Source organism: Telmatherina bonti (assembly GCF_933228915.1).
Source record: "Telmatherina bonti genome assembly, chromosome: 21".
Lineage (NCBI taxonomy): Eukaryota > Metazoa > Chordata > Actinopteri > Atheriniformes > Telmatherinidae > Telmatherina > Telmatherina bonti.
Window position 1 is genome coordinate 11,348,604 of NC_136630.1, and position 16,162 is coordinate 11,364,765.

Here is a 16,162-nt window from a genome sequence, read left to right on the forward strand (position 1 = left end):
TTGGTTAGCTCCCGTTGTCTCAGGGTTAGCTCGGTTAGCTTTTAGCTACAGAAAGCTCGGAGTTCGCTCGATGTCAATCATCCCCCATGACGCTCACGGCTCTCCTCTCAGCTCCACCTCTTTGCCCATATTTGTATTTTCCAGGCGAGACAACGCGCAGGACGCTGCCAAGATGGCGACGGTAGGAACTCCCCACCGAGGTTCAATTCAGCTCTTCAGAAACCTATGGGTGACGTCACAGAGGCTCCGTCCATCTCTTTATATACAGTCTATGATCACACATAGCAGCGCTACGCCCGATGCTGACATGTGTGAGCCGACTCCAAACTGAAGAGAGCAAATCAGGTCAACTAGATGAAAAACAGACAATTACATGTGTTTTTTAAAGCTCTCAGGTTGGTGAAGTTGGAAACAATCTCTCTCCTGTGAATATCAGCCTGAGTAGTTCTGCCCTGCTCCGGTGTTTTACCAAGAGTTGCATGCACATCGTGGAAATTCACACAGCTAAACAAGTAGAATCAGTCCGTGTGTTTACATGGAAATTTTAATTCCTCTTTAATTCTGAATAAAAGTTAATTCCGCTTTAAACTGATGAAAAATGACCATGTAAACACTTAATTCCGAATGCTAATTTCTATTCGGAATTAAATTTACTTGTGATGTAAGTAACTGGTTTATTCACATTTTAATTCCGAACTATTTAATTTCTCTGTCATGTAAACTTTAATCCCGTTTTGAGTTAATTCCAGTCATTTTGCGCATGCTTGTTACCGTGTCCTGTCACTAAGACGCGTGTTGTTTTGCCTCCCGTGTTCGGTGGTCTATCTTTCTTCTCCTTCTCAGTTGCTGCAAAAAGTGAGGTAGTATGCTCGTGTTGAGCTGGTACTTCACATTTATAATAAAAATAGCAGCGAAACTGGTACTTATTATGTAGTTTTTACAGGTTATGACTAAAAAGACGAGAAGCAGGGAGTCAACTCTTTATTTCGTCACGGCACCCTCTGTCCAATCAGAACCCTTCCCAACCCTCAGCTCTGAAGAGGAATTAAGTGAGGATGTGTTTCATGTAAACCTTTATTCGAAATTATTTTTTAGTAAAGTCGTAGGACAATATGTTCATTCCGAATTATTTCTTTCTGAATTATTACTTCTGAATTAAAAAAACATCATGTAACTGTACCCAGTGTTACTCATTTCTGAGGTGTCTTCAGTTTATGCAGCTATGTGTACTTGTCAGATGATGTTTAAATTACTTTGTCATTATAATATGTCTCATATTCACGCTGTAATGCTGCAATGGGTAATTTACCTGTAACAGTATTAGAGTTGTTTAAGAATACGTGATTTGACAGTGCTGATTTTAAGGTTGCCAAGATTTGCATCCATTAGGACTACATGAAAGTTACATGTATGAAACTCAGGCTGATGAAGAAAATCATGATTTTGCACCTCCCTCCTCATGAGGGAGGTGCAATCCCTGCCATCCATTTCAAGTGTTTGTGTTACGTCTGCCCCCAACACTATCCCCAGTACCATTATCTAAGAAACTAGAAGCACAAAATATTGAGCATTTGGAAAGTTAAATCGCATGTTTTCACCTAATCAGACTTGGACGAAGCAGTACTGTAAAAGTTAATGCATACTGCAGGAAATATACAAGAACACGTGAAAATGCAATCTGATTTCATCGGAGATTCTCAAAGTTTTACAACTTAAGACTTGTCCAAAATATTACCTTATGGACAAACAAAAAGAGAGAAGGGACCAAAAGTATTAATTCCACCTGCCATCCCTGAGTTCTCAAATAACCTCCCATCTCTTTTACTGAGAACATGCATTAAACACCCTGCAGCATGCTCACACACACAGACCGAGGTTTGACCTGCTTTGGCATCAGCGGGCAGAGCTCCATGCTTGTTTTGTGTGTGTGAGCGAGTGTTTTGTCACTGTGACAACACCACATCTTAAATCCAGCCTGTCCTACTTAACCAGTAGGTCACTAAAAGGGTGGGGCCAGCGATGTCATTGTCCGGTGACTCGGCGTAACGAGAGAACGGGGTCTCAGGGTCAGGAATAAAGTGATGGATGATGGAAATACAGCTATGACCACAAGGATAATCAAAGCCATGAAAGAGAGAAGAGGGAGGGCAAAGCAGAGGGTGACAATGGCTCCATGCTGCCCCTCATACAAAGTATTATGATGCTAATGGATGATATTTTTAACTTGACCTCATTGCTTTCCATGCAGGTCTGCGCAGGAAGACGAGATTGCAAAAACACAATAGGTATGTTAATATCATAGACTCAACCTTAGTTTCTGAACTGCCAAATTATATTTCTGTTCTTACTTTGGTAGAGCAGGGTTCAAAAAAGGTGGATGATTTAACACAGCAAATATGTTAACTTCCACTATTTTTGACTCTCTGGCTCTCAGTTTTCTCAAAGGTCAGCTCTCAGTGGCACTAGCTCTTAACCTTTTTAACGGCCGTGACCCCTTCAGGATAAAAATATTTTTTAACCCACCCATCTCACCCCGGGAAAGGCAAGGTTTAGATGTGACTAATGCTGCAACCAAATCTGCATGTCAAAGTTCATCAAATGTAACTTGAAACAACCAGTTTCACATCACCCTTGCGGGCAAGTGTACTGGTGCTGTCAGCGTGATTTCAATTAATTCATTTCATAGCAAATTATAACTGCCGGTTTGTGAGACCAGAATTCAGTGACTAATGGTTACCTGTCTGTTTTAGAAAGGACTTTTAGACTAATTATCACCTTTCAGGCATCTGAATACATTTTTAAAAGCTGAACCCACTTCGAGCCTTGGTGTACATAATTCCTATTACAAATTTCAAAATCAAGATTAAGAAAAAGGAAAAACCAAGATTTAATTTCAGTTTTTTTTTCTTTGTAGTTTTCAAAATCTGGAGTTCTTTCATTTCATGATATTATTTCAGAATATTTTGAACATATGCTGTAAGTGTTTAAGTATATATGTGTTTTCTTGAAAAGATCATAGAAAAAATTATTTGGCTGTGGACAACCACAGCCAAATAATGTGGTTAGCGATCAAGTTACTCTATATCTCTGTGTACACACTCAAACGCACCTAAATGATCAGTGAAATTTAACAACTGATGCAGCCAAATTGCAAATACAGCTGCTGTTTCCTTTGTCAGACTAGTCTATTGACAAAATCAACAAAAAAAAAAATCCAGTATTAACACTAAAAGAGACTTATAATGTTTTTTAAGGAAAAATTTGCAAATTTTACAGTTAAAAATGCTCAAACTTGTTATTTTATTTAAATTTTGACTTTATTATTAGCCTCACAGACACCACAAATTTGGCTTCATACATAAAAAGTAAACTGGTTGAACAACTTGCTTTAAAAGGATGGTGGACGGAAGCTAATCATAGCCCTCCACTCATTACTCCTGGAACAGTGTTTGGATAGTGTGAGTGTTTTGTGTGTGAGTGTGTGTTGATGCCCAGTGTCAAACACTGGCTGTCTGATATCCGACGTGGCTTAAGTGCCTGCGAGGAAACGTTACACTGAGTGGTCATCATGTGTCAGGCTGCCAGAGGCTTCCAGCAGCCTTGGGGTTCTCGACCTCCAGCCTGACGTATTTACATGTACATAGAGCCTTCCTCCACACCTCATCTGCTGCTCTTCGTCTCCTTCATCACCATTTCTCTCCTTTCCTCAGCCTTTGCCTCTTTCTACCTCCTACAAACTCCTATTTTTTTCCATTTGTGTCATTTTCTCTCTGTGGACAGGACAGACCAATTGCCTTCAGTGCAGGCATTTGACTTCATTTAACACTAAAAATGTTTTGAAGTTACTGAACAAAAAATAATGAATATCTGACAATTTAAAAAAGGTTAAAAACTGCTGACAATAAATAAGCCAGACAATAAAACCTGACAAGGTGCCAATGATATAAATATATATATTAATTGTTTTATTATTATTATTATTATTATTATTATTAGTAGTAGTAGTAGTACTACTAGTAGTAGTAGCAGTAGTATTAATAAGCTCTCGCATACAAGATACATGAAAATATGCATATGTATTGCATGAATCATGATATTGTAAATGTTTCCTCATCAAATTCCATGATCAGTAAGCCTTATTGACCCCAAAAACAAACCTCAAATGTGTCAGAAAGTTGCTTTACTCTACTTCTCAGACCAGTATAGAATTGAATATATAAATCTTAGACATACAGTAGATTGAAAAAAAAGATGGGAGAGAAAGAAGGTGAAAAAAAAAAATCCAACCCAATGTCACCTGTTAATACAAATCTTTTCCTGGTTTTGATGCAACTTTGATGAAATTTAAGCCAAAGAGTTATTAAATACACATAAACAAAAAAAAAAAAAATTGGTGAATTTTTTTTGTATAAAATAAAAACAGGACCTGCAGTCAGTCAACGAAAACAAACTGTAAGTAGTCTGTGTGATCCTTGATCAAGCAACAGATTTTACATATTTTTTAATGAACAGACCCAGTAAAAACAGTTTTGTAGTCTACAGTACACTCAGAAAAATGCAACAATTAAACAAGTAAAACCAAATTAGGTAAAACAGATTCGTCATTTGTCCTTTTAGCCTGTTCCTCGTGGAGTAATTGTTAAAAAGAATCCATTAATAGACTTTGACATTGCCTATAACATGAATTTTGATGATCCAAAACTATATTTTGGAGAATAAATGAATGTGGAATGTATGGGAGGGATTTTTGAAAATATTATGCTGTCAGTTTTCCATGGCAATGCAGACAAAGAGAAGTAAAAAAAAGTCTAGCAAAATGAAACGGCTCAGTGCATTAATGTAAACTGATCCCCCTTTTCAACCAGGTCCCGGGCTGATCTGGAGCGTGTGCAGAGTATGTGATACTTTTCCAGGCAGAGAACCACATCTTATGCCGGGCGGACACTGTGCAATTTTGAGGAGATTTCTCCACGATTTTGCTGTCGCAGACCACGCTGCATCATGGTGGAAACATCGTAGCGTCGGGATGTCTGGTTGGGAGGTCGTACGCGGTACAGTGTGAGAACACTCACGAGGAAGGATTAATTGCTGCTACGTTCTAACGATGATGCTGCGACCTCCTGATCAAACTTCTGGCATGTCAGAAATTTTCGCCGTCGCTTGTACAGTGTGAGTGGTGTTACGTCACGATTCTACGTTCGCACCTGCACAGAAGACACCGGTGGAGCTTTAAACAATGGCGGGCAACCCCAACTTCAGGCGTGTGCGATGGACACAGCTGCTAGAAGAGAGATTAGTAGAGCTGTGGAGGAAACACGAGGTTTTCTTTTTTTATTTTGTTTCAGCGCACAAGACAGCGCACACAACTGCAACAACTTGCTGCCTGCTCGCCATCTTGTTGTCAGGCACGCTGTGGTTGTCATAGGAACTAGGAACCTTTGTTTTTCGTTGTTCACACTCGAACACGTTGTGCCGTCACACGCCGACTGACGCTGACAAGTAGTCGTGGTTGTCAATAATCGTGGCTGACAGCAGTCGTACAGTATGAGTACACATGTCGTAGGGTCAAATAGAGTACGAGGGACGAACCCGGTCGTGCAGTGGGAGCATTTCCCCGACAGTCAGATTTCTAAAATCGCACAGTGTCTGCCCGGCATAAATATCACTTCAAACATCTATCCCAACATGCCTTCAAACCTCACAGTAATCAATTCTGAACTTCTGTGGAGGACCTGCACCTGCAGTGCAAGGAGACGTATTATTTACAGTGTTCATCATTTTAACCACATATCAATGTTTTAATCCTTAAAACTAGATTGCCAGAGTGACTGAGCACTATCACTTTTACTGTCACAAATTGTGATTGATCGCGTACCCTTTAGGTGATCTGCTGAAGTTTTCCTGTTATCTATATTCTGTCCAGAAGGTTTACGATTTGTCTTAAAATATAGTGTTCAGAATAACATGACTATCACACTGTCACAAAAATTTTAGCTGGTCTAGTTGGTCTTCAAAACTCAGACACCAGTCCTGGATGTTATGACTTCTTTGCAACGGATTAGCAATTAGCCGATGTATACAAATACAATACAAAAAACTGGCTTTAAGTTAGGTACTGGTGAATTATGTGATAGCCATACCACAGAAACTCAGTTTATGGAATAAGAGACCATTTTTAAGTGAAATGCTCCATTTTACTAAAGATTGTTTTATATGCGTCTTCGTCAGGTCGAGCCCGCAAAGCTTATGCAGATGGAGTGTGTGTTTATAGGTGAGCATAGGGTCAAAGCATCACGTTGCAGTTTCTTTTCCAGATCTGCAGGTGGTTACTAGTAGGGCTGGTATTGTAAACTCAACAGGGCAGTTTCTTTTTTAATTAGTTTGCTTCGCCTAGCGGCGTTCGCCTAGCGGCGTTCGCCTGGCGGCGGTCGCCTAGCCACAATGCACATCAAGTCCGAAAAGGTGCACCAGCCCTAAGAGTCTGTTTTGTGAAGCAAAATCCAACAGATGGTGTGTTAAAGCAAACTCTAAGCAACAAATGACTAGAAAAAACCTCCAAAGACTGAGCTTCAAAGTTCACAGAGGAATGCACTTAAACATCCACCATGTTGGAAAGGTGGTGATACGTGACTTAGCCATTCCCTTTATGTTGTTTGTTTATTTCAGCCACATGGAGCAACTTCCTTTTCTCTTTGCTCTGTATCTCTGACAACAAATCCCCTTCAATTAAATATCAAGGTCCATTGCCATGTTTCAATTACAAGTATTTTTGCCATGTATTTTAAAATCTAAACTACAATATCAAAAGAAAATAATCAATATGATAATTTTTTTCCCGTATCAAAAAGCCCCTAGCATGGAAGCCTGAAAAATAAGACCTAGGCTTGGTATGTGTACGATTATATGACAGTTATAATAATTTACTATATAACAGATTATATTGGTCAAGCAGCTTCCTTTCAACATATTTAATCTGTTTTGAATCTGTTCAAAGTATTTTTATGGGCCGTTTTGATTGCTGGTCAAAATGCTCTCCTTCCCTCTCTTTTGATATTGACCATGTTTGCTTACATAAAGCTATTTTATATTCTGGGTTCTACCTTTTAGTTATACCATCATAACTCCATGTCTTACAAACTGGGTGCATTAGTGGATATCTGCTTAGCAATCGTAAGAAAACAAACACAAAAAGTCACACGGTAGCATTTTTAGGACAACATGAAGCTTTGATCACAGCACACACCGTGTCATTGGAATCATGAAATATGCTCACGCCATCAGGAAAGAAACTATCTACTACAGTAATCGAAAAACTTTGTCATTCAGGCAATGAATTGGCTTTGTTTTCTGGGCACATACTGTTGCTGAACCTAAACCTGACCAGCTGACGCAAGTACAGGTCCTGCTGCTGCTTGTACAGACTCGTACAGCAGCCACTGGGCATGAAGGGTGCAGCACGTCATCAGCCATTTTATTCGCCCTGATGTGCCTGTCACTTTTCAACAGGGTAATTCTGGACTCATCAGAACACGTAACCTTTTTCCATCACTCCAGAGTCTAATCTTTACGCTCCCTAACAAATTAAAGCTTGTTTATATCTTTTTAATTAGCCACACTGGTACGAGGTTTTCTTTCAGCTGCACATCTGTTAAGTCCTGACACTCTGAGTTGCCGTTTGTAGCTGAATGCTCTTGCTTTCACTTTGGACATCGCTGCGAGTTGTATTGTTGATTTATTTCATTCTGATTTCAACAAAAGCTCAAGTGAGCTCTGATGAACAGCAATTAGAGACATCACCGAAATTTCCTCACAAGTTTCACAAATGACTTGGCAATTTTTTCACCATTATTTTATTTTATTTTTTTTTTTTTTTGTAGTTTCAGCTACCTATTTAATTGTTTTGTCCTTTCTGAAAGAGATTCACATCTTCCCCTAACCACATGATAACTTCTGATGGTTTGTTCAATGGAGAAGCTGCTCGGTGCATCAGTTTGTGACAAAAATGTCTCTAGTTAAAACATCATGCAAACATATTGCCTTTTACAGCATGTGAACAACAGCAGATCAATATTACTGATCCAAAAGAGTTTATTTAAAAAAAAAAAAAAAAAAAGATTAAAAGATGTGACCTGGGGCTTTTAGACTTCTGACACACTATAGCTGCCACAGGAATGCACAGACAGCTGTGTTTACCAAGGTGCATAGCTCACCTCCATAAAGGCTAAACTATTCTATTCATAATCACATTTAATTACAAGCACAATACTTGTACTTTAAGTTAAAACTTACACAACAGGTTAGGTGAGCAGAAAGCATTAAGATCAACAGTACTGTTTGGCAAACAGGATTTAAATATATTGTGATGGCGTAAACATAAACAAAACTGCATTAATAAAAGGCCTGCTGTGCAGGGTTTATCTATAAACGGTGATGGATGATTATAGAGAACATCTGAGGGCACACGGGTTGCAATAACAAAATATAACCTGTTTAAATGTGTCCAAGGCTTTCATTTGCGGGACAATGTTGTACTGTTGTGTCACGGTGAGCAGCTGTGTATGCCATCTTTGCTATTATGCTGATAAATAAGGGGGAATTTTCCCTTAAGTGTGCTATACAAAAAAAACCCTTAAAGGCCTTGAATTTTAATTATGTTGACTTCTTAAAGAACACCAGTTTGGCTTTTTAACACCCCCCCCAATCCTTCCTTCTGGTGTATCTGTGGGTGAGAGGCTGCCTGTTGCTGTCACCATGGGGATGGGCTCCACCGAGCATCTCAATTACTGAGTGGGACAATTAATAAGCATCAAAGCCTGGTTAATATTTCACCAGCAGCACAGAGAGGGAACCTGTGCTTGGCTCCATGGGAGATGGAGAGGTGGTGGGAGACAAAGGAGGACGGGAAGCAGAGAGGATGGGGACAACACGGCTGAGACAAAAGAGATGGAGAGAAATGACAAGATGAGAAGTGAGAGGCAGCAGATGGGTGGAGGAAGTGGGAGAGCTTCAGTCTTCGCCTGAACAGCAGGAAGTGTAACATTTGGTTGAACTCTGGTTCTTACTGCGGGGCCGTTTTTCAGTTAATTGCATGACATTAAGTAATGTGATTACTGTTTTTGTGAAATTCTAATTTGTCAGTCTCTGACACATATCTGCATTTTGTTTTTCAGTCTACAGTTATTTTTGTGGGTGATTTTGAGCTTGCTAATTAGCAGGTAATAATGACAAAGGGGTTTGTAAAACCTCAGTTTTACAAAAGTACATCTGCTGAAAATAGTTGATCATGCCAAGGGGGAAAAATGTATGCATCAATGCTTCATCTTAAGATATATCACTTATATCCCAAATGTGAAGAAGAGATTCAGCAGGAGTCCATTAAACTTTAAAGTTTTTAATCCAAGCTTTCACAAATACTTGATTTGGACATTTTTTGTTGCTGTAAGACAGTGATCCTCACTGTTAATTCAACAAGATATACTCAATATACTTAGACAAGAGGAGAGCCGTCACCCCCTAAAAAAAGCATTCCCCTACGTATCCCGCTACGTTGTCAAATCAGTAACATTTAGCTTTTTAGCAAGGAATGGGTATCCTAAATATTGCACGGAGTAATGGCGTTCTTATGCAACAGTATATGTTGAAAATACAATAATGTCTCCAGAATGTGGGTGTTTCTTTTTCAACATATACACAGGGTTACCTATGGAGCAGCTCTTTGGTGAAGTTCAGTGCAGCTGAAATTAGCCAAAACTAGCAACTCTGACAGGGTCAGTTAGGGCCGTTAGGACAGCAAAGTTTTTGCAAGAAGCCTGCAGCTCTTGTTTGTGAAGAGAACTGCACCGTTGAGGATCAGTTTTGCATCGTGGTCACTCCAGCATATTGTAGCTGTCAAAGCTGGGGTCCCCAAATCCTGTTTTTCAGATGTGCTGTCCAACTCCTAAATGCCATGTGTCGCTGGATGGTCACAGTTACTCAGTTTCCCTGCACTCTGCAATCACTAACTGAGACCAAACAAGGGTTTTTGTTGGTTTTTTTTTGCAGTAGTTGGATTTCCCGGAGTAACAGGAGCAAATGATTGCATCCATGTGCATCTTGTGCTCCCCACAGACACTGAGCATGTGTATAGAAGTCAAAAACAACCTCATTCACTGACTGTGCAGTGCATCTGTGATGCTACAGGCAGTTAGAGCAGCTCTAACTGCCTGACCACATTTTAAGATGCCTCCATATCTGTGTCTTTCATATCTGCCATTGATATCAGCCAGCTGACATAACAGTTGAGAAGCGACTATATTGCCAAAATTTTACACACCTGTATTATTAGACAGACTGGCACCACATCAGTATCTTCTACTAACATCCGTTTCTGTGTCTAACTTTGTTCTCATTTCTGGTATTTTAAAAAACTAAAATAAGGTGATTATTTACGTTCTTCTGTTTCTCTTAGTGGACTGCACAATGAGTCATAAACAGTCACTTAAATACTTCTGATTAAAGCAGCACTACAAAGTTGTGTGAGCCTTGCAGTACGCCACATGCCGACAACTAGAAAACACATTTTTACCAAGAAAAATCAAGATTGAGGTGAAAACAAGGCCAAATTAGCCTTGTTGTTGAATGTGAGCTGGTTAGTAATAACTGATTAGCTCACTTGTGTTGCTTTTGCTTTGCTTTGCTGGAACATTCGTCAGTGTCGCTTTGTTATCATGAAAAAAAGATTAGATCACCTTTTTCTTCTGCTCTGCACAAGATGTGAATCACAGGAGGCTTAAGCACTAATTGATTCTTATAAAAGAACTGAAAAAACTTTGTAAACATCAAAACAGTAATATGCAGCTGTTTAAGCATTTTACAGCATTTCTACGCAAATGCAGCACTGCAACATGTTTCCATGCTTTACTTTCACACCCAGTGTCAGAGCTATCGGACATGTTACAGTGTTAAAAAGCATAGTAAAAAGCACTGTTATGTAATTTATCTGTAATTTAAACATTCATCATAAATAAAGTCTTTTTTGCTTCAGTCTTTTTCAGACTATTATGCATCATTTAGATTTAAAAAAATCCACATACCACCTAACATTAGGTCAGAATGTAATTTGCTGCAACTGTACACCCACCATGCAACAAGGACGAAGCTAATCATGTACTGGAGAATCAAACTAGACACAGACTGTGAGGAGGTCCACTGCTACCTGAACGCCGCCTAGTTGCATAAAAAAAAACTAAATATGTCACCTTCTGGTAAACAGTGATGTTTGTAATTTATTATATCTAACTGAACAAAGAATTTATATTATTATCTGATTAAATGTTTTCTCCTTTTATTGCTGCATTTTAGTTGGACACTGTGTTCAGTATCAAACCTGGTTGGATCAGCTGGAAATCCAACCCAAACCAACCTAAAAACTGAACCAAAGCTTGAGTTTACATACGCCACATTGCATCAAACACACTCACATGTATGAACCAGTTTCAACATAAAACTTTGAAGGAAAGAAAAAACAGGAGAACATCAGAAAACTTGTCTGATCTGACTCATACAAACATGACAGTCGTGGTCAAGAAATTCACAACCTTTTCTCTCGGCCAGAGAGCGGGAAGTAAAAGAAGGTAAGAGCATCGGGACGAAGCAGATGGAGGAGGATTTTAAGGCACACAAGTGTGACAGGAAGGGGAAGATGATGGTTGGACGAAGAGGGGGGGGGGGGGGGGGGGGGGGGGGGGGGTGGAGAGGCTTTAGTCTCATTCGGACAGAGACGTTCTAAGAACTGCGTTCTGAGAACTAATAGCGTTCTAAGAACTGTCCTTCGCCAGAGAACCGTGTCACTTTGCATTCGGACATGAGTCGGAGACCCGATCGCTACTGATCTGACGCAACCATCTGCGACAGTGACGTGTTATTTTAGCGCCACTCAGCAACAAAACAAACCGCGAAGAGGAAAACACCACAAAGGAGCAAAAATGGAGAGCGACAAGGCCATCGTGTTCTTTGTGTGCTTTCGAACCCCCTCTGGATTTCCTCGGCTGAAAAAACGGCCAGCAGGGCTCTGACTTCGTCGTTCGTCCACTTATCAGCTGCGTTCTCCATGCTTCCGTGAACAGTGGTTTTTAAAAATGGCGGGGTCTGACGATGCGGAAATTAAGTAGCGGCGCTCAGCGCGAGGGCATAGCTATCACCTACGTCAGCCTGCTTCGTCAGATGCGTTCCTACAGAACTAAGGAAAGACCTGGAAGTTGAGTAGGCGCTGAAATGGTTATAGGAACTCAGGGGCATGGTCCCTAAGTTCCGATCTGTCCGAATGCGCCAAAGAACTGAAAAGGTTACAGGAACGTCAAATGGTTCCTACAGTGGGAAAGAGGCTTTTGTAAGATGAGAGAGGAATTCACTGTTGGGGAGGGGAGGATGAGGGAGACACAGGAGGTATGAGTGGTGAGTAATGGAGTAATGCAGGGAGGTGGACGGAGGGGAAGTGGGAGGTGACTGCGTCGCTCTGAGGCAGATGCATTGATGTGCCGCCCAGCTGATCAATAGGATGTGGTCAATCAACAGAGTGATCCATATTCTCTGACCTTACTTTGGATGGATGACTGAGGTGTGTGTGTGTGTGTGCGTGTGGGCCTATTTATATATGCTTACGTATGCTGATATAGCATATAGTTATATAACTGCACACCAATTAAAAACCTGTTTTGTTTGTCTTTACATTAAACACACCTTTACATCACATTAATAAAAGCTCACAATTACATTTTTTTTGCTGTACTGCAATATTAAAACAAGTTCCCAGGAATTCAGATTTGATATTAATTCACCACAATGAACATTTTGTTGCTTTTTTTTCCCCCCTCCCCTTTTTAATATTACATCACGGTCATATGTTAATCCAGCTGAGCGCAAGGTCTGTAATAAATACTCTGACATTTAGGAGTCTTATCATGCAACAAAAATGCCATCTGACAGAATAATCTTGTAATAAGCGCAGTAGCTGCAGTGATTAAACTGGATTTTTCTATGTTAAAAATGTCTAACCGTTGATTTTTATTGCATAGAAATGGAAGTAAAAGTGGCCTGAAAGGGGGAAAATTGTTGTAAAAGCATAAAATGCTCTGGAAAATAACTCCATATAATGTCACATACATGACACAGGTAGTTAATTGCAAGTCCTCATAGAAAGATTAAACAAGCAGCTTTTTATCTTCATACACACAAAGTAGTTTAATACCACACTGCGAAGATAATTGAGACTTGACCACCGATTCTTAAAGACACTTATCAACATCTGCATTGCTGTTTTTTGCTGTAAAAACTCAATTTTATGGTGGTAAATGCAAGGGCTCCTCCTATTAGTTCCAGTAATGAGAGGCAAAAGGAATGCGAAGAATTGAGAACAACAGGCCAGATCTGAGATGCCCTGTGCAAGGCCAAACAACTTCAAGTCTAACAGAGAGCAGTGGAAAGAAACGAAGCGCTTAAACGCCATAAAAGTACCACATTCTCGCCCCCTTATACATCACATGCTAATGCTCAGTGATGTTCCACAGCTGCATTTTGTTTCTAATATCTGAACTGAAGGTGGGAAGGGAAGCGGAGGAAAAAGCTGCAGAACTTCCACCCAGCCAACTCGAGCGCCACTTCAGGTTGAAATGCCTGTCATAGCTAAAATTTCATTTCGCATCTGCTTTATGTCTGCTGTAGACGCCTGCTTCCCCCTTTCCGTAACAAGCTTTCTCCTCCATTTTCCTAGTTACCATGGTGATGCAGCAATACCTCAAGCAGAGAACATTTAACTACAGTTTCATGGGGGTTGATTTCAGTCAATGAATTACTTTTATTGAAGCTTATCCGACTGTTCGGATAACACAAAAAACACAACCTGCACTGGTACCTGATTAGACGGTTTTGACAGGTATAAAGGTGGAAGTAGAAGTAGCTCTCCGAGATAATCCAAATTTTCTGCGACCCCAGAATCTAACAAGACCAAACTGAAAAATCAGACAGTCTGACATGTATCTGCTTCACTGCCAGAAGGTAGTGAAGATGATGTTGACAGAAGCACAGAATTAAAGAATAAAAGATGCTAACAGGGATGCAAAAGCACATTCAAACTGTTAACACTTTCACAGCCATTAATGTATTCAAGGATTTCCTCTCCACAAGTATTTAGGTCTTCCTCCGTTAGTGCACCCGCATTCTAGACAAAAACATGAACTCTTCATCAGATATATCTAGACTTAACTGTGAGATTGTTGCAGAGATCTCAACCCCTGATTGTCTCTGGGCTTTTTGTTTGTTTTTGTGGTTAAATCTTACAAGCTCGTGCTCACATTCAGCTTGCACATGCAAACCCGTGGCTTTCATGGCCCACAGACAGCTACAGCTCAAACACATACCCAGTCTTCATAGTGCCTGGTTCCGTTCTGCAGAAGGTCTTCCAGCTGGATGGTGCAGTTGGCCACAAAGTCATCATACCCAATGGGAGCGTCATGGAAAACTGACAGCTCCAGGCTCCTTCCTTCGCGGACCTCTGTGCAGAACTCCTGGTGCCAGGCTGGACTGTTGGTTTTGGTTCTGGTGGCGGTCTGGCCTAGTCGAGTCTGGTCAAGGTTCAGAGCCAGATAGGGGTCCAGCAAGAAGGAGCCGCTCTTCCCCACAGCGTGACGCAGGGCCCATGGGGTGGGCTTCAGGTCCACAGCCTCACACACTTTCACCTTCAACAGGCCACTGAACACAGGCATGGCTGCAGGCTGCTGTATGTGTGTGTGTGTGTGTGTGTGTGTGTGTGTGCGTGCGTGTATTAAAGGATGAGGGTGTGTACGTGTGTGTCTAGGCTTGTCTGGCTGTTCCTGCTCCTGTACACTGAGTGTTTCCTTCCAATGAGCGGGGTCACTGCACAGTCCTGCTACATCCCATAATGCCGCTGGCTCCGCAGACTCTCAGTCTAATATAGCCATATCAGAACACCGTGTTATCCACACACACACACGCACACACACACACACACAAACAGTGAAGCTAAATGAGCTCTTCCAGGGTGAAAAACACAGTTATAACGCAGTCTCTGCTCGCCGAACACACTCCCACTCGAGCGGCTGTCCTGTTTGTTTATGCTCGCTCCTGTGCGCCACGCACAAAAAAAAGAAGAGAAAAATCCCGTTTCAGTGAAAACAGGCCGGGATAGAAACGGCAGAGAGGGGTAAATTCAGGATAAGTGGCTCACATTGAAGTCCAAGAGCTTCGCCACGGTTCTTGTGTGTGTTTCTCCCGGGTCAGGGTGGGAGAGAGCGCGAGCAGCCGCGCCTAGCCATTCGGGATTGGTGCTCCGTTTCCAGCCCGTCGCGGCTCTGCTCGTTCCTCTCCGGGATAATCTTCTCGCTACGACCTCACGCCACCGTCATGTTTGCGTGTACTCTCGGAAAAGCAACACCTTTCTGCCTCCCTATTCTGTCTCTTTCTTTTTTTTCCAGGCTCACGAGAACCCTAAACACATCACAGCGTTTTGTCGCTGGCTCTTTTTTTTTTTCCTCTCCCTTCTCGGTTCTTGCGCGCGCCCCTCGCTTCCCGTCCCCCTCTTCTCCTGAATCCGTCAGTGAGCGCGAGCTGCAGGAAATGCGCAAAACGCGTCACACGCGCTGCTGGGCTCTTGCGCCGGATGAGAGAGAAAGAGACTCTGTATTTTGTGTGTGTGTGTGTGTGTGTGTGTGTGTGTGTGTGTGTGTGGGAGTGTGTGTTCAGATGTAAGAGAAGTATTTTCAAGAGACGTAGAGGGCGGATGGAATTCACCCGCAGGCATGGAGTGTGAGTGCGTGCGTGGCGTGTTTGTGTGAACGCGCGCGTCATGGCCAGACAGCCAACAGAGCCAGTCAATCAGTCAGTCCTTATGCATGGTCATAGACAGCCACACACACACACAAGATCTATCTATCTATCTATCTATCTATCTATCCTCCAGTCCTTGTAGCTGCTGGACATTTTAGGGGCGTTTTTCTCTTGTTTAAGGTATCAGACAACATCTTGATGTTTTAACTGTTATATTTAGGTACTTTGTAACTATAGCAGCCTGTTGCAAGGATGAAGTAATTTGTTTCCATCTGCTGAGATGTATCAGCAAAATACAGGAGAAAACACAGTGACAAGCAACAAGATGGTTCCTAAAGTACTA

General features: G+C 41.3%; 1 protein-coding gene across 1 annotated transcript in view; it reads right to left on the minus strand.

Annotated features, from left to right (window-relative positions):
• prkcea (protein kinase C, epsilon a) overlaps positions 1 to 15,544 on the minus strand; it is a 51,239-nt gene extending 35,695 nt beyond the window's left edge. Inside the window, exon 1 of the mRNA XM_079260715.1 lies at positions 14,394 to 15,544. Within this exon, the coding sequence (XP_079116841.1) occupies positions 14,394 to 14,738 (345 nt within the window). The 5' untranslated portion in view covers positions 14,739 to 15,544. The remainder of the gene's footprint in view (positions 1 to 14,393) is intronic.
• Between the last annotated feature and the right edge of the window lie 618 nt (positions 15,545 to 16,162).